Source organism: Lagenorhynchus albirostris, chromosome 13 (genome assembly GCF_949774975.1).
Source record: "Lagenorhynchus albirostris chromosome 13, mLagAlb1.1, whole genome shotgun sequence".
Classification (NCBI taxonomy): domain Eukaryota; kingdom Metazoa; phylum Chordata; class Mammalia; order Artiodactyla; family Delphinidae; genus Lagenorhynchus; species Lagenorhynchus albirostris.
Genome location: NC_083107.1, coordinates 37,735,236 through 37,754,718, shown reverse-complemented (window position 1 = coordinate 37,754,718; position 19,483 = coordinate 37,735,236). Strand labels below are relative to the sequence as shown.

Genomic DNA, 19,483 nt, shown 5'->3' with positions numbered 1-19,483 from the left:
AGCATAGCATGTATATGTTGATAATATCTAAACAGTAAATACTCACTTCCTTAAAACTACCACAAAGCTGAACTTTTTCATTAGGTATATATGAAAGACTCATTAACAAAACCACAAATTAACATAAGTAAGTTCCATTAGAGATAAAATTTCAGTATCAACCTAAGAAAAATTATCCACACACTTACCAATTTTATAACATTTTATACATGTATTCAAGAAAACAAATAAACCTTAAGTCTTTAAGAAAGAACAGTTAAAGTCAGACTGTACTCCCATATTTTGTCGCTACATCCCACAATGGGAAAAACAGGTATTTCCAATCTATTTGAGGATACAGATACAAGAGTTATCATTTTACTTACTCCAGGGTATTGGCTGGCATGTGGTGTAAGATTCTTAAAGGCCCACTGAATGTTCTGGTGAGAAGCCAGTTGTCGTGTAAATGCAGGAGACTGTTCACAGCAGAGCCTCAGAATGCCGTAGTAGGCAGGCAGCATCCCGCGGTTAAAAAGCACCACATCCTGATCATCATGGTCAGCAAGGATGTAATTGAAGGCAATGTTCTTGGTTACCACTGGGTTCTGAACAATAAGGCGGATATTCTCTGGACAGTCAGCACACACATTGTACCAAAATGAAAGCAAAGCCTGTTTATTGTGATTTGTAGCTATTGCTGGCTCAGAAAGTTTAGGCTGGAAAAGGTTCCACAAATCCATGAAATATGTGGAAAACATCAGCTTCTCAGTTTTGGAAATTAAACAGTAAGTCATAAAGCTAAAATAGGGCACTAGCTTTGTAGTGCCATGAACAGCAGCATCAACATAAAGTTTGGCTCTTGAGAGCAAACCAAGGAGCACGTTGTAGACCTGATGTAGGACTACTGTTGTGTCTGGACTGAGTGGAAGGTCACGGGTTGGGATGTGCAAAGACCTTGTTGACCGGAACATCTGGCGGAATGAATTGCTTGGTATAAGGGACACCAGAAGATAAGCTGCAGCTATAAAATGTAAAACAAAACTGTCAGATGCTTACAAGATATAAAATAGACTGAAGAGCAGTCATTAAACACAAAGTCACTCTTCCCTTTAAAAATTAAAATGAATAAAAATTAAGGGACATGAACATCTCTTTTAATATCTTTCTGCTCTACCACTGGTACCAGAGAAATCCCAAGGAATGACAAAAACAGACGCCTTCCATTTCGTCACTGCTATTTTTTAAGTGGTGACAACAATCGCATAAACAGAAAGTTTTAAATCTCTTTTGTTTAGCTTTCCCAAGACGTAGAATTTTCCCATTTGTTTTATCATTTTATTTCTTCTCAGGGAATAATATGGTTTAACAGGAAGAACACAGCATTTGGAGCCAGGAGACCTACATAACGCTGTCTGACATATCAAATCATTAATTTAGGGTCTTAGTTTTCCTCTTCGTTATCAATTATTACAAAATAATTCAGTATTATTTTGTAGATAATGGTAAACTTACATTATAAAGATAGAATAATATCTATCTAAAAGCCTTTTGTATTATAAAGATTATATACATATATGCCAATTATAGAACATTAACTTTGGAAAATCTCTGAAAGTCTTCTAGGCTAACCTTGCATGCAGAGAAAGAATCCCTTCCTTCAACATACCTGGAAAATGTTATTAAGCCTATGGTATAATTCTGAGAGGATAATGACTCATTAGTTGAAACCATCTGTAAAAGGAGTTACTATTAGCAAGGCACTAAGCTAGGTATGTTGCAAATATTATCTCATTTAATCCCTCACAATCATCCTGGAGGTAGGTGATGATACACTGGAAAATCTGAATCTTAGAGAAGCAAAGACCAAGGTCACACAGATAAAGGGGGAGCCCAGACTTGACTTCGAGAAACGATGATGATGATGATGATGACGATGATAATGGTAACATACAAACAATAACAAGAACTGCTAACATTTATCAAATGCTTAAATTTAACACATTCTTTATGTAGTTGGTATTAGTTTTATTATCTCCACTTTTACTCAGACTTAAAACAGTATGACTACCCCATTTTCCACAGCAAGTGGCAGAGCTGGAATTCAAACCTTGATTGTCAGACTCATGAGTTAATCGTCCTAACAACATTCATTACAGAGCCTACTCAAGGCATCTAATGCCTTAGTATAACCCTTTTCAATACACCTACTAATTCTGTCTCCCACTATTCTACCTATAATTTGATAACTTCCATCATACTACCAAAGCAAATACAGTTAGGGTTTCTAAAAGTAATTGTAATCTCTTTTATGGATGTCAAATTAAACTTTATTTTTGTACAATACTCTATTTCTACATATTTCATTACCTATATATTGCTCTGATTAGCCTGTTTTCAGTTAGGCTCAGTTTGGTATGTGTTTCAAATATAAAAACTTGGCATTTAGGTGTCATCTTGATCAAATTTGTATAAAACTGCAATTGAGAAAATAATTTTATTTAAAAAATTATTCAGTTTAAGTTAAATACTTTTACCCCAACATTTTATTTTGAAAAAATTTTGAACACTGTGAAAGGTTGAAAACATTCTACTAAATAATGACCCATGGACCTACCACATAAATTCTACAATTAACATTTTGTTTTGCTTTATCACATACCTAACCATCTACTTATTTCTATAAAAACTATTTGCTTTTAAATAAAAAGTAAGTTCTGCTAGGGGAAAAAACCCCACGACTTTTAAATTATTTTTATCTTTGATAACAAACAGGGAAGTCAATGTAGAAGAACAGACCATCTTTCTAAAAACTGCCTTGCTATAACTTAAAAATTCCTGGGTCTAGAGAACTTAGAACAAATCGTCCATTTCTATATGGCAACTCAACTATTTTAAGACACCTATTGTGTCACCATTTTCTTTTCGCTAAATATTCTAAAGTCATTCCTTAAAATTATTTTGTAGGATTTACAAGTATTTCTCTGTAGCTTTTCTTCTATCCATGTTACCCTCATTCTTACTGAGTCATACTGATTCTATTCAAATATTTGGGCCCCGATTTCAAGTTACATTATTTCAAAAGCATTTTTTCGTATTTCTATAGTCTTCACTATTATAATTTTTAAATGATGCATAACAATTTATTTCTTATCTGAACATCTAGTTAAAAATTTTTCACACTTACAAATAATGCTGTTGGATATTGGATGACTTACTTATACCAGAATCCCTGCAATGGTATTACTGAGTTGAAAAAGGGAAAAAAAAATTAAGGATCTTGGTACATACTGCTAAACTGCGTTTCATAAGGGTAATATTAACTTACAATGTCACTGCTGTGTATGAGAATGCTATTTCTTTAGCACTACTATGAATGTTAGGTGTACCAGCTAGCTAAAAAGCTTTTCTTTTTGTTTTGGTTTTTTTGTTTGTTTGGTTCAGCAAAAGTTTTTAATTGTTTTATGGTCAGGAGTCAGGACATAAATACCAACCAGCATATGTGTCAGCTCTTACAAATATCCCATTACTGTGGGGTTAACTAAACTGGCAGGAAAAAAAGCCTATGAGCAGAGTACCATTGCCAAGCCATGTGTACCCACCACTGAAACATGTTTTCCCCTAATAAACCTTTTATTTTAGAAGAGGTAGAACAGACAGTTCCTATACACCCTTCTCCCATTTCCCCTGTTAACATTATTACCATGGTACATTTGTTGTGACTAAGGAACCAACACTGGCACATTACTATTAACTAATTTCCACATTTCAGATTTCAATAGTTTTGCCCTAATGTTCTTTTCCTGCTTCTAGGATCTCATTTAGGATACATGAGATTTAGATGTCATGTCTCCTTAAGCTCCTCTTGACTGTGACACTTTCTCAGACTTTCTTTGGAAGACCATGACAGTTTTGAGGAGTAGTGGTCAGGTATTTTTGTAGAATGTCCCTCAAATTAAGTTTATCTGATGAGTATCATGGTTAGACTCAGGTTATGGGATTTTGGGAGGAAGACCACATGATGAAGTGCCCTGTGCATCACACCATATCAAGGGCACATACTATCAACATGACTTATCAGTGACATTTTTAACCTTAATTATCTGCCTGACTTAATGTTTGTCAAGCTTCTTAACGTTATTTTCTCTATCCCTCATACTCTACTCTTTGAAAGCAAGTCACTAAGCTCACACTCAAGGGGGTTTCCCTTTTTGGGGGGAAGATGTACATACATTTTTTGGAATTCTTCTGTATGGGAGATTTGTCTCTTCTCCATTTCTTTGTTTATTCAGTCATTCATTTATATCAGTATGGACTCATGGGTATTTATTTTATACTTTGGATTACAATTCATTGCTATGTTAATTATTTTTTCTCTCAAATTGTTCCAGCTTTGGGCATTGGGAGCTCTTTCAGGTTGGTTCTATGTCCCTTTGACATACCCCCATCATTTTGTTTTGGGAGTACTTCCTTACTTTCTGGTTCCACAAGATGCTACAGGCTCATCTTGTATATTCCCTGCCCTAGTCCTACAATCAGCCATTTCTCCAAGGAGCTGTGTTTCATTTTATCGGAAATGATGTTTAAAAACATGGATCTGGGTATTTGATGTGCTTGCTGCTACTGGAGTGTTACTGATTGTATGCCCTCTCAGCAGAAAACTAGGAAATATGATCTTAATGATTAAACTGAATGATTAAAGAATTAAAAAAATTAACTACTTTGATTTTTATTTCTTTTAATACTATCAAAAGAAAACATACTCTGTGTTTATTTACAATCAGTTACCTATTCTGTGAAGTATCTATTTTTGGTATTTGTCCATCTGTCTTCCAAGATCTTTGTTTATTCCCTTCTGGCCTGGGTACAATAAAGATATTTATCATTTAACTCCCATAACTTCAGAGAATATTTTCTCTCAGCTTATTTTGTGTTTTAATTGTCACTCTACTCTTAGCCTTCTCAAGTTACTTTTAAGACAGGATTTTCTGACCCATTACTCTCTTCACTAATGCTGATAATGCTTTGTGATTCTATCAAGAAAGGAAACAAAAATGATAGTGGTGGTGATATCACCCAAGAAAAGACACAGTTTCCTATCCTTAAAAAAACAAAAACACTATAGATATTTGTAAAACATCGCCATAGGTTTTCAAATACTAATATAACCTTGGCGTTTAAAAAAGTATCTCTAAGAGCCTTTCTGTATTATACAATGGGCATATTATGATCACCTTAAAACAAACAAAAAACAAAACGAAACGTGGAACAACAACAAAATGGTTTCTTAAATTCTGAATATTTGACTTACAAGTCCTGACTCTAGGATAATTGTGAGCCAAAAGAAACCGCTCGACCCAGTTTTCCATATTCTGTAGGACCCAGCTGTGTGCCAGTTTATTTCGGGGTGTCTGCACTGCCAACCAATCCAGACACTGAGAAGGATTGTATTCAATTACCTACAAGTAAAATGACAAGAACAGAATATAAGGCTAACTGAATGAGCAGTTACTTTTTTAAACTTACTTTTGGTATGTGCATCAGACACTTTAAAGCTAAATAGTTTTTTGAAAACTAGAGCCTGAAAGAAGTTTCACACCCATGTTTTTTCCCATTTTTAAAGCAACTTATTTTTATTAACAGGAATATGTTCAAGGAGAATTTGTCATTAGTTTACAAAATAAAATTATAATAACCAAGGACTCTAACACAGGACCAATAAGAGAACTCAATGACATTTAAGGTCTTAAGTTTACAAAGTTATTTGAAAGTGCTTTTAATTCTCTAAAGTTTCCATCTTTACTTTTCTTACTGTTTGCCCAATCTGCTACTATAAGTGAGAATGAAAACTAGCTCACTATACTGCTGGGAAGATTTTTTTCATTGGAAAAGGAAATCCTAGGAATCTAGAGTAGGGGTTGGAAAATTATGGCTCTCAGAAGCCAAAATTACGGCTTCTGTGGTTTGCCTGTTTTTAAGTTTTTATTGGAACACAACCATGCCCACTCATTTACATTTTGTCTATGGCTGGTTTTATGGTAAAACAGCAGCTGAATGGTTCTAACAGAGACCATATGGCCCACAAAGCCTAAAATATTTACTATCTGGACTATGAAGAGAAAAAGTTTGCCAGGCCCCTGGTCTAGAGAGTGGGCACTTCCAACACTCACTAAGAAGAAATTCTGTAACCTCAGCAGTAACTCTGGAAGAAAGGAAGTGGTTGGTGCGTCCTCTGTATTTTCTATCAACTGCTGAAAGCACCTGGCTTGTATTTCTAGGGCTTCTACCACTTTACGGAATCTTTTTTGAGGATACGGGAATGAGGACCTCGGATGGGCTGAAGACTGCTTATGACTCTACGAGAAAATCTTTAAACATCTGAGACACTAGGGAAGAACTCTTTTTCCCCCTAGATCTTCTGACTAAAGCATCTCTTCTTCCCTTCACCTGTGACTTACTAAAACCATTTTGAGTTACCCAAGCAAGAAGAAACTAGTACTTAAAATGTGAGTGACTGTTAGAAAAATAAAGCCCTCGGAAAAATAAACACTAAAACATCTGCTGCAAGACTTACCTCCCATATCCTTTGCAGAATGTAAGATGCAAAGGGAGGCATTCCTGGAGGTCCACCAGCAAACTCCATTAGCATAGTCAACAATTTAAAGAAAGGGTTGGCTGCCTATAAGACATGTACATGACTGTGTATTTAGATCTGTTTGAACCCATCATTTCCAGCTGAAAACAAAGAAGTATAACTCTTCTACAGATCACATTTAAATCTGCTGTATTAGGTTAGAGAGCTCAGTACTCATACATATGAACCTGAACTCTCATAAAGCAGAAGGGTGAGCGCAGGATACAGTGTCAATTGTGTGGGAGCCACATTTAACAGAAAACATCTATTTTTCTGGATGTCAATTTGGGAAAAAATGTATCAAAACTCTTGTTAATGAGACAACCATGTTTATAGAAAAATTTAGATTAAAAGTTTCCTGTAGCAACCTCTGCTCTCTGAGGTATAATTTATATTAATATTTGACATGTATTATCAAAGTAGCTATAATATTTTCATTTTATGAAAATACATACTTATCCACCTAGGCAGAATTCTGGTTAGTCTACTTTCTTCTAAGGTACAATATGATATATGCTTCAAACCAAACAACTTTAAAGCTCAGTATCTAGGTGGAACTCTGATATATTCAACTTATATGTAAATTTAATTGGGAAAATGACATTTGTGACAAGATGTGAAGAGGTAATTCAGTTTATTCAAGTTACATAGTTAAAAATAGGTGGTTGTATTATGAGGGAAGCCTTGATAAATTTTTTCCCAAAAACAATTAGAAAGGTTCATTTGAAAGCATTGTCAGTGCTGATAGCAGCTTGAAAAACATGAATGAACAGATGTCTACATACCTCAGGAGTCAATTTTGCTATTGATGTGAAAAGCATAGATACAATCTAAAACAAAACAAAACAAAAGGGATAATTTCAGAATATTCTTCCACAAATTACCAAAAATCTTTAAGACTGTTTCTCAGCACTTACATGTTCTGCAAGTCGATTATTGTATCGACAAAGGCTGAAAATCAGATTACAAGTTTGTCTTATATTGATGCCATCACGAATATGTTGAAACAAGAAGGGAAATCCCTGTTAAAAGCAAAAGTTGTTCATTTAAGAACTATTTTGTTGTCATTTTTGTGATTATCAAGTGGTCTAATATTGAGACGGTATTACCTTTCCTCCTGTTAATGCCGCCATGTCAGTCTGTGATAATGTCAAATGCCTGAAAGAAAACATTAGTGGAAATAAGTTTTTCTTTCCTCTATACTACTTTATAGCCATTTGCATCATGACACATAACAAAATTGTTGATTCAATTACAAGTGTACCAAGCCACCATCATAAAATGATTTTTGAACTTTCTGCTAGCTAGACTTGCTCACTAGACATCTTTTAGACAATTTTTCAAAATTCCAAGATTGGTACATGCAAGTCCAAATCTACTTTGTTTCCATTTAATTAACTCAAAATGTTGGTGTACTGTAACATGAGGATGGGTCTAATTTAGAGAGCTTTTTTTTGACATGAGAACCTTCAAAACAAAACGAACTTCTAAGAAATAGAGAATTTCACTTTCAAGTTTAAAATTACTGCATATTTAACTTATTATAGAAAATTTCAAACACATACAAAAATAGAATACTGTAAGCATCCCATCACTCAGTTGCAAATTACCACCTTACGGTCGGTCTTGATTCATCTGTACCTCCTACTTGTTCAAATATGAACTATTTTGAAGCAATTCCAGATACGTTATCACTTAGTCCATAAATTTCAATACATATCCCAAACATAAATTTCAAAAACATAAACAACACTACCAATATTCACACCTAAAATAAATTAACAATTTCTTATTATCATACAAGATCCAGTCAATGTACAATTTCCTCAAGTTTCTAAAAAATATTTTTATAATTTGTTTGAATCAGGATCCAAATGAAGTCCTCTGTTGACACTGGTTGAAATGTCTTTTAAATCTCTTTTAGACAACTGGTTTCCCCTCCGATTTTGTTTTTATCTTGCAATTAATCTGTTGAAGAAAGCAGGTGGTTTGACCTGTAGAATTTCCCACATTTCCATTTTGCTGATTATATCCTTGGTGTGTTGTTTTAACATATTCCTCTGTCCCCGTATTTCCTATAAACTGGTAGTTATTAGATCTAGAGACTTGATCAGATCTAGGTTTGACTTTTTAATCAAGAATACCTTAATAAACGGTAGTGTGAACTTTCATCAGGAGGCACACAATGAAAAGCTGTCCCTCTTTTTGTAATGTTTTCAGCCCATGATGATCATTTCCTAGATCCATTATTGCATTTGGGATGCAAAATATTGATATCCTAATTCCAGCATTACTTGCTCATTTATTAGCTCAAATACCTCTATGACGATGAACATCCCTCTCATTTACCATTTGGTTGCCATGAAGTATAATTCTTGCAGGTAAGATAAATACTTGATATTGTTCCTTTATTAATAAGTTTCCAAAATTGTTACTTGGTTTCTTAATATACTCCAAAAGTTGTCAATAATTTTTAAAATTTTGTTTTTAGGTATCATTATAAACTCATGGATGTAAACATCCATGATGTGTTTTAGTCCACTTGCAGTTGTTATTACTATTATTGATGCTCAAGTTGTCCAATCTGTAACCAGTAGAAACCTCCTTAAGTTGACTCTTGAGACCTTTTAACATGACCTCAGTAGTCTCTGATAGCCTCCTTGCTTTCCAAAATGACAAAATGTTCGAGGCTTCCCATTCATTTCTTGCCCAAGACCTGGAATTGGCCATTTTCTCAAGGAACCTTGATTTTTTTCAGTGGGAAATATTATCTAGATGCCAGGGTCACTCACTGGTTTTTGGGTTGGACAGGATTTCTAGGCCTTTTCAGAAAATGGAGATACATAATACATTTTTTGTTTGCTTAAGACAAAATATACCATGAACTCTACTGATATTCCCAAATTCAAATTTAGTTTTGAAGAAGTTATGTAAACATCCTACAATTTTATATTTGTATTTCTCTTTTCTTTTTCTGAAAATCTTGGTTTCTAATGACATTAACAATTATCTATTTGTTTTATTCTATAATACAGTTTCAGAATAATAATTCTAATTATACTACTACTCACAATATAATTAGTAAAACACTTGAGGATAATTTTACAATTCTTTTTGTCCTTCAGGTACATCCCACTAAAAATTACAGTTAAATCAATGTGTTCTAAAGTCACTTTAATTCCTCTCCAGTGGCTATGTCACCAACTCAATATACAGTTAAGCTCATTTATTTCAGTCTGCTTTTGATTTTTAGGGATTGCATTTTATTAATTTATTTATAATTATAGAAAACATTTACATGATTCCAAAGATAAATCTAAAAAACAAAACAGTGTACTATATTCAAAGAAGTCAAACCTTCATTCCTGTCCCCTCCAGCCTGTTTTCCCCTCCCCCAACCACTGGAAATTTAAAATTTATTTTTAAAAATTTAGTCTTCAATTAGAAAAATAGTCAGTTCTTGTTACTTGTAGTACTTACGTTCTGTAAAGAGCTGCGAACACTGAATTAGTGAACACTGAATCACTGCTCATAGGGAAAACATACACTTAGGTTCCTGTGAACCTCTGGTCATAACATTTTCATCAATAGATCAATATGTTACCTTGTATAATGTGTGTTTCTGTTTAAAGACACCTGATTTAATGTTGACTCATTACCACTGAATACAGAGCAAACAGCACTGTAACTCAAACCTGAATGAAGCTTATCTAATGTGTACTTTCTCCTTAAGGCATATTATGGCCTTCTTGAGCTTAGGAACACACTAGACAGCACTTGGCACTATGCTTGGGACCATTTTTAAACAGCCAAATCACCAACAAAAAGCATAAATGTGAGAAATGTGGCACATATTGCAAACAAAAATTTGTTTACAATTTGAGCACCGAAACAAGAAGGCAGAGTGTCACCATGTTTGACCTCAGCTGGAGAAGTGTGTGTCAGGTCAACTCCAATTTTTTGCCACTCTGTACATTCTGAAATCCACAAATCACTGTAAACGCTTCACAAGTACTGATTTGGGGATTACAAATAAATTTAAGTAGGAGAATTCACAAAGTGGAGATCCATGAATAATGTGGCTTGGTTGCACACGTGCGTGCGCGCGCGCACACACACACACACACACACACACACTCTTCTCTCTCTCTCTCTCACTCACTTTGTGTCTCACAGCCTCCCCTTCTTAAAAAGTAGCATACTATAGGGAATTCCCTGGTGGTCCAGTGGTTAGGACTCAGTGATCCCGTAAGCCATGCTGCGTGGCCAAAAGAAAAAAAAAAGTAGCATACTATATATACTTTTGTCCACCTTGTTTTTTTTTCACCTCAGTGTTATGTATCTTAAAGAACTCTCCATGGTGGTACACATACAGTCCATACTGCCTGTTTTTTTTTCTGCTATAGAGTCCTCTATCAAGTGGATGCTGTTTCTTCAACTTGTACCATCTTTGTGGACACTTTCAGTCTTTTGCTGTTTATAAACACTGCTTCAATAAACAGCACTGCACATACATCTTTTGGTGTTTTGGGAACAGAATCCCAGAAGTGGGGTTGCTAGGTCAAAGGATGAATGCACATATAATTTTGCTAGATATTTTACTGTAAATTTCTTCAATGTATATTTCTAACATGACTCAGGCAAAGTAAGAGTTTGGTACAAAGGATCGAAATACTTATGCTACAAGAGTTGATGGAAAGTGTTGTTATTATTTAAAAGGAATTAAGTAACAAAAACTACTGAGTTAATAATGGTAAAACAATTATGTAAAAAGAATAAAATCAAACATGCTTTAAGCATTTTGAATGTTGAAACATTTCACCTTTCAGAGCGAGACTGTTCAACCAAAAGAGCAACTAAAGCTATCATTTTTTCAAGAGCAGCTGGCCTGTATTTTTCTTCTGCCAGAGAGAGTATATCTTCTTCCTCCTCCTCTTCTTCCCCTTCTTCCTCTGACAACACTTCAACTTGAGGCTAGAACATAACACAATTCATTTTTAATATATTATTTTCTAACATATGAGAGAAAAGAGCTTGATTGTCTCACAAAACAATGCAGGGTAGACAGTGGCAGGAGCATGTATCATGAAAAATAACCACTCAAAGGCCTAACCTTATTTAAAAGTCTAAACCACATTCAGGACAATTCTAGATTTAATAGGCAGAACTGTAAAGAACAATAATTCCCAATACTGTATTTACCTTACCTAAAGATATAAATTCTTTAATAATAAATTTTTTTTCTTATAGGCAAGCTCTTTGGAAGATAGATCAGGAACAAAATTTATATGAGTATGATAAAATGGTATTTCATATTTAATAAAAATACCAGTTACACAAATTAAGGAATCCATATTTGCAGTTTTCAGATAATCCAAACAGTAGGTATTTCAAAGAGATACTCATTTGGGGTTTGAAATGCAACACTGAAAAGATTTTATGATCTAACAAAGCAAAAGAAAAGCAGTCTAAATAAGTAGCCATCTAGGTTGAAATTAGATAATAACAGTACGTATTTGGAGAACCATTACAGCACAGTGGCTGACAGTTTCATTCAGGAGTCTAACCAAGGATCAAAGCCTAACTCACTGTGATCTAAAACAAGTTAACTTCTTTATGCCTCAAGTTCCCCATCTGTAAAATGGAGATAACAACAGTACTTACCTCTTAGGGTTACAACAAGGATTAAATAAGATAGAGCAAATAGAGCATTCAATCCAATGTGGTCATTACAGACAACACAAAATTGATGTAATAGTTTTAATATTATGAATTGAATTTTTGGAAGACAGACTTAATATAGCAAAGGGCTTTAAAAATATGGCCAGCAAAAATGTTCACCAAAACACAAAATGCTACTGTAAGACCCTAAAGCAGGTGATGGCCATTTTGCCTAAATTTATTTGCTTTGATCCAGGGCCATACCAGTGAAATTTATCACTTGACTGTTTCTTCTCTTGCTATATCCATTAAAAATATCAACCAAACTTAGACCCTTAAAATCATTTAATATCAGGGCTGGAAGGGACTTCAAAGGAATCCAGTATCTTTCTATGATGCAAACTTGAAAACATGGCCTCTAAATCCCTGATATGAGACAGAATTGTACTTACATTTTCAGGCCCTTTAGTTCCCATGTAAAAATGTACCATTGTAGATATGGCTTGCAGTGAAAGCAAAAACTGGCTCTAAAAATAAAAATATTGATTTAAAAATATAAAATAAAAACAATTAAGTTTTAAATACTGAAAATAAGTACATAATACAAGAAATAAACAAGATATAGCCTCACCTCTTCTTCACCCATTTTGGCAAATTCGTAAAGGAAGGCAAAATATTCTGTAAGATGTTTACTGTGAGGCTTTACACCATGTTCCATGATTAATAACAGAGTTCTCACAAATCGAGTGACACATGAACGACCACCTATATCTTCTACTGAAGCATCCATATCATCAGACCTGAAAACACAATTTTATACATCTTAGAAAAAGTATGAAGTCTGGGGATAGATATTTTGGGAGGAGAAATATTTTAAAAACCTGAATTTATCTCTTTCATCTTTGCAATAATGAATACCAATTACAATAATACAAAAAGTTGGATTCCAGTTATCATGTCTCGCTGAAATCAAAACAAAAAGACTAAGTCAAAGTTACTTGTAGAGGATTTTGAAAATGCAATTAAATAAAAATAAAACAAAATATTCCTTCTTGATTTATATTATTACAGATTATTTTTAAATAGGAGAACCTAAATATTTCAGTGTGGATCTTTAAAAATACTTTGTAGGCAGATCATCAAAAAACTTAAAAATAAAATGTTCAGGGACTTCCCTGGTGGTCTGGTGGCTAAGACTCCGTGTTCCCAGTGCAGGGGGCCCGGGTTCGATCCCTGGTCAGGGAACTAGATCTCACATGCATGCTGCAATTAAGAGTTCGCATGCTACAATGAAACTAAGACCCGGCACAGCCAAATAAATAAATAAATATGTTAAATAAATAAATATGTTAAATAAATGAATAAATAAATGAATAAATAAATAAATAAAAAAGTTCAGTTCAAAAGGTATACTTCTTACCCATCTTCCATTCCTGGCTGTAGATAGAGATGAGCATGCACAGGTCTAAGTCTCTGAATCACATGGATACACAAACGCTGAAACATCTATAGATGAAAAGATAGGACAACCTAAGAGTCAACTCACATCAGGTAACAAAGACAATGAAAAATGAACACGATTAAAAATTCTGCTACCCTGGGCTTCCCGGGTGGCGCAGTGGTTGAGAGTCCGCCTGGCGATGCAGGGGACACGGGTTCGTGCCCCGGTCCGGGAAGATCCCACATGCCGCAGAGCGGCTGGGCTCGTGAGCCATGGCCGCTGAGCCTGCGCGTCCAGAGCCTGTGCTCCGCAACGGGAGAGGCCCGCGTACCAAAAAAAAAATAATTCTGCTACCCATTTATATTTTGCCCACAGATTATCTTTTGACATTCTAAAGCTTTCCTGGAGTCTCAACTACAGACTGAAGATAAAAGGTAGAGTTAGCTTGAAAAACAATTTTATAAGGGAAAAAGCAAAAACAAACTATAGGTTTCAGTAATAGAGATTACCAAATACAAAGCTTCATGAAACCTCCTTTACTAGAGGAGATACAGAGGAAAGAAAACTTGGCATCCATCTCTTTCAGAAGAGTGGAGTGGGGCAGGACAGCTGCTTATTAGAATTTCAATGACTAGGAGAAGGAAATGCAATTTAAGTTTATCCAAAAAATATGGATTAAGATATACAAATGGCCAATAAGCACACGAAAAGATGTTTAATATCATTAATTATTAAGCAAATGCAAACCAAAACTACAATGAGATACTACTTCACACCCATTAGAATGGCTAAAATTAAGAAAACAATAAACAAATGTTGAAGAAGATGTAGCAAAAACTGGAACCTTCACAGATTGCTGGTGGGAATGTAAACTGGTGCAGACATCATGAAAAAAAGTTTGGTAGTCCCTAAGAATGTTAGTTACAACCCAGCAGTTCACTCCTCTGTATATATCCAAAAGAACTGAAAACACATGTCCACACAAATATCTGTACACATATGTTCATAGCAGTGTTATTCAAAACAGCAAAGAAGTGGAAACATCACTAATGTTCATCAACTGCTGAATAGATAAACAAAATTTGGTATATAGAATATTACTTGGCAGTAAGAAGAAATAAAGTACAGATACAAGTCACAACATGGGTAAACCTTGAAAACATTGTTAAATCAAAAAAGCCAGTCACAAAAGACCACATACTGTGTGATTCTATTCAAATGAAATGGTGAGAATAGGCAAACCCACAGAGGCAGAAAGTATATTAATGGTGGCCAGGGGCTGAAGAGAATGGACAGGATAAAATGGAAGCGATTGCTCATAAGTATGGGATTTCTTTTGGGGGTGTTATAAAATTAGGTAGATGATGGTCACATATTTGGGAATATACTAAAACCCACTTAATTTTACATTTTGAAAAGTTTTGCTAAATTTTATGATATAAGAATTGTATCTCAATTATAACTGAAAGTAGCATATTTCAGATTAAATTTTTGGTTTTGTGTCATAAATGCACATGTATTTTTCTTCCTTGTTAATTTTTCCAATGATTTATGAAAAACAAATTGATTCATGTGACAGTTGAGAATCTGTCACAGAAATAAGTTATACACTATTCATTTAACTTTCAAGGCCATTACAGTACCCTACCATGGTTAGAATACCTAAGGATCTGAAAAAGGATCAGTACAACTCATACATCAAAGTAGGATCTGAGAAAATAGGCAGTTACAGCTATCTTCCTATAACCAGGAAATGTGAATGATTTTAATCACTTGACTGGAAATGATAGCTGATTTGCCAAAAGAAGGTGGTGAAAATAAGAGCAAAATGACTTTTGTGATAAGAGTTCGATCTTTTCAAATTACTTCCAATGCTGGGTTAAAATATATTCACAGGCAAATTCAGAACAATTAACTTGAAAGCCACTTCTTTTCCAAATAAATTTTTTCTTACCTGTCTCACAATTTGATTAGGGCACTTAATTAGTATCTGCATTGGCCACCAATCATCATCAGCCATGCGGTCCAAAAACCACTGTAAGTAAATAGTGTGATTTTAACATTCAATCAATACGTGTCAATTGGGATAAAAATCACACAAAGATTTTAATTCTAGTTGACATCTGAATTCTTTTAAATTCTTACCAAAAAAGATTCTTCAATTGGTAGAAAGTGTAAAATCTAAAATGTCTAAAGTCATAATCAAGGTCATCTCAATACAGAATTCCATGGATGCCATTTACATTATAGTGTAGAACCTACATGATGACAACCTGCAGTTCTTAATAAAGTCAAATACTATTTTCCTCTTAGACTTCATAAATGTCACACTGCAGAATTTTTTGTTCCTATTAATAATATACGATCTGAGTATGATAAACTTTCTGTTTAAAACCAATTTATGTTCTGTTGATAACAAAAAACACTCTTCTTTACGCTAAGACAATTTCCCATTAATTTCAAGACATCTCTTAATCACATATTTAACTCCTCTATTGAACTGTACTGCCTATTTATGCACACACATAATTACTGACAACTGTAGAGAATTTTAACTCCTTGATAGAGTTCCAGAGGCAAATCCTTAGTGAAAAAACTGAAGTCGCAACTTTATTTAAAAAAACAACAAAAACAAAAAAAATTTATGACTTGATTAAGCTTCTGCATCTACTGAACAGTTTTTTTTGTTTGTTTGTTTTTACTGAATAGTTTCTGAAAAATCATGAAGGGGGAAGGGAATAGAGGAATATGTTAAATAACACCCAAAGGATGCACTAGATCAAAGCCAGCATGTGGAAAATCCTGCAGAACAAATGAGAATGTGGTACAGAGGGAAAAAAAAAAAAGAAGGTAACTACAGTTGCTCCTTGGTATGGAGCCCCAGCATACACGGAAATCTGCAGATACTCAAGTCCCATAGTTGACCTTCTGTATCTTAGGTTCCTCCGCATCCTCGGATTTAACCAACCACAGATTGTACGGTACTGTACGTACTTACTGAAAAAATCTGTGTATGAGTGGATCCACACAGTTCAAACCCGTGCTGTCCACGGGTCAACTGTATTATAGATGAAAAGAGATTTACAAGACAAAAGCAAAATGTGGACCTTGTTTCAATACTAATTCAAACAAACCGACTGAAAAAAATTTTTAAAAATAATCTTTCTAAAAACCTTCTACATATGAAAAAATCTTCAACTAACTTCATCTATTGTACACTATGCTGCTGTCTCCCACTTCTGGGAATTTATAAGACCTGCATTCCTAGAAAGGTACACACCACTCCGGGAGATCATCACAAATGATAAACGATAGTAAGATGGCAATATGGCTAAGTGTTTATTACCTGTGTGCATACTATCCTTAGGGATGTATGTTTCTCTTATAATGTAATATGGGAAAAGATAAAATAGGACATAAACTGATCTACTGGGATATATGCAATTTTTCTCAGAGGGGGAAGGGAGATATGCATTTTTCAGTATTTTCTAGTAGCATACAAAAGTAGTTAAGAAATATCTGGTACAGTTCTGAATTTTCTATACTTTTTCCTTCCAATACATGGTGGGGGGGAACCCAAGGATTTTTAAGTAACTTAAAAATCAATTATTTAATCAATGTAATGAATTTGATACATTAATTATAAATTTCTCTTGGCAATCAAGTAATTTTAGGAACAACTTACACTGGCTCCCTATGATTTATAATAGATAAAACAATTTTGTTATATCATCTAAGTTAAGAATAAAAGAAAACAAGAAAGTGAATCTTAAGCTATGCATTGTTTGTTGAATCATTCACCTCACCTCACAAGCTGCTTGGCTATTATTAAATTGTTTGGTCAACAGTTCAATCCACTGAAGCATTGTGGGCTAAAAAAGAAAAAGAAGTTACTGAAGGTATTAGGTGATATCTGGGGCTTCCCTGGTGGTGCAGTGGTTAAGAATCCACCTGTCAATGCAGGGGACACGGGTTCAGGCCCTGGTCCGGGAAGATCCCACATGCCGCGGAGCAACTAAGCCCATGTGCTCCAACTACTGAGCCTGCGCTCTAGAGCCCACGAGCCACAACTACTGAAGCCCATGCTCCACAACAAGAGAAGCCACCACAATGAGAAGGCTGCGCACCGCAATGAAGAGTAGCCCCTGCTCACTGCGACTACAGAAAGCCCACGTAGTAACGAAGACCCAATGCAGCCAAAAAAAAAAAAAAAAAAAAACAAGATATGATAAATGACATGAATGGCACAAAAGTTTATGAAATAGAACACATACCTTTTCTTTTGAATGAATAAATGTCTCTAGGACAAAGGAAGTGCTTAACTGCAAGAAAAGATAAAATTAAGCAAAAAGGATTTAATTATTTTAAAGTCACCAATTTTGAAGAAATTACCTAAGTCTATACATATATTACCTTTGCTGTCATTAAGGACACAGCTTTAGGATCTGGTAATGTACTGGGAATACAACTACACAACTGCCACATAAACCTAGAATTTGAAAACAATAGGTTAAAATTCTTACAAAATAAGATTTTTTAAAAGTGTTAGCAAAAAAATCTTACTAAATCTGTCAAGCTTACCCAAAATATGTATGTTCAAAAATGTTTTTGTCTTGAAGAAACTGCATGTTATCATGCCAAATCCACTGAAGAAAAAAATGTTAACGTTAGACATCAGAAAGCATTTGCTTCATAACATTTTACCAGTATTTTTATTAGACAAAATAAGACTTGCTCTAGAAGAAACAAAAAGTATACATGCACTTAAATTGATGTTGACTTTTTTCCAGGTAAATGGAATATGGAAGTAGTTACTAAACCTAATCCAATTTATCATTACTTATCTGGTTACCTCAAGCAATCACGTTGTTTCTTTTTTTTTTCAATTTATTTATTAAAATTTTGAAAGTAAGAACTCTGAAATCCCATCTGTCTGAAGAGCAAATATGTAATGAATAAAATTATGTTAACATTGATAACATACATGAAAACTATGGTAGGCTGATATTCTGGTAACAACAGGTTATGAAAGACAGGTTTATGTTTAAAAACTGGCAAAATAGGGCTTCCCTGGTGGCGCAGTGGTTGAGAGTCCGCCTGCCGATGCAGGGGACACGGGTTCGTGCCTCGGTCCAGGATGATCCCACATGCCGCAGAGCGGCTGGGCCCGTGAGCCATGGCCACTGAGCCTACATGTCCAGAGCCTGTGCTCCGCAACGGGAGAGGCCACAACAGTGAGAGGCCCACGTACCGCAAAAAAAAAAAAAAAAAAAAAAAAAACTGGCAAAATAAGGGACTTCCCTGGTGGCACAGTGGTTAAGAATCTGCCTACCAATGCAGGGGACACAGGTTCATGCCCTGGTCTGGGAAGATCCCACATGCCAGAGAGCAACTAAGCCCGTGCACCATAACTACTGAGCCTGTGCTCTAGAGCCTGTGAGCCACAACTACTGAAGCGCACGTGCCTAGAGCCCGTATTCCGCGATGAGGAGCCACCACAATGAGAAGCCTGCACACCGCAATAAAAAGTAGCCCGCACTCGCTGCAACTAGAGAAAGCCCGCGTGCAGCAACGAAGACCCAACGCGGCCAAAGATAAATAAAAAATTTTTTAAAAAAGAAAACAATGTGAAAAAGAAATTCATGTTTACTTACAGATCCTGTATTTATTGGGAAAAAAAACCCAAAACCATGTGTAAGTGGACCCTCACAGTTCAAGCCTGTGTTGTTCAAATGCCAACTGTACATCATTAAGGTTTTATGTAAAATTTC

The 19,483-nt window shown here is 34.9% G+C and overlaps 1 protein-coding gene across 1 annotated transcript in view; it reads right to left on the bottom strand.

Annotated features, from left to right (window-relative positions):
• Nucleotides 1-19,483, bottom strand: part of USP34 (ubiquitin specific peptidase 34) — a 231,927-nt gene that overhangs the window by 21,979 nt on the left and 190,465 nt on the right. The window contains exons 54-69 of the mRNA XM_060169925.1: nt 18,294-18,358; nt 18,126-18,201; nt 17,987-18,034; nt 17,519-17,584; nt 16,711-16,770; nt 15,667-15,747; nt 13,692-13,777; nt 12,903-13,071; nt 12,724-12,798; nt 11,433-11,584; nt 7,720-7,768; nt 7,528-7,632; nt 7,396-7,440; nt 6,551-6,655; nt 5,288-5,435; nt 366-1,000 (exon numbers count right to left, since the gene is read on the bottom strand). Coding sequence (XP_060025908.1) covers nt 366-1,000; nt 5,288-5,435; nt 6,551-6,655; nt 7,396-7,440; nt 7,528-7,632; nt 7,720-7,768; nt 11,433-11,584; nt 12,724-12,798; nt 12,903-13,071; nt 13,692-13,777; nt 15,667-15,747; nt 16,711-16,770; nt 17,519-17,584; nt 17,987-18,034; nt 18,126-18,201; nt 18,294-18,358 — 1,965 coding nt within the window. The remainder of the gene's footprint in view (nt 1-365; nt 1,001-5,287; nt 5,436-6,550; nt 6,656-7,395; nt 7,441-7,527; nt 7,633-7,719; nt 7,769-11,432; nt 11,585-12,723; nt 12,799-12,902; nt 13,072-13,691; nt 13,778-15,666; nt 15,748-16,710; nt 16,771-17,518; nt 17,585-17,986; nt 18,035-18,125; nt 18,202-18,293; nt 18,359-19,483) is intronic.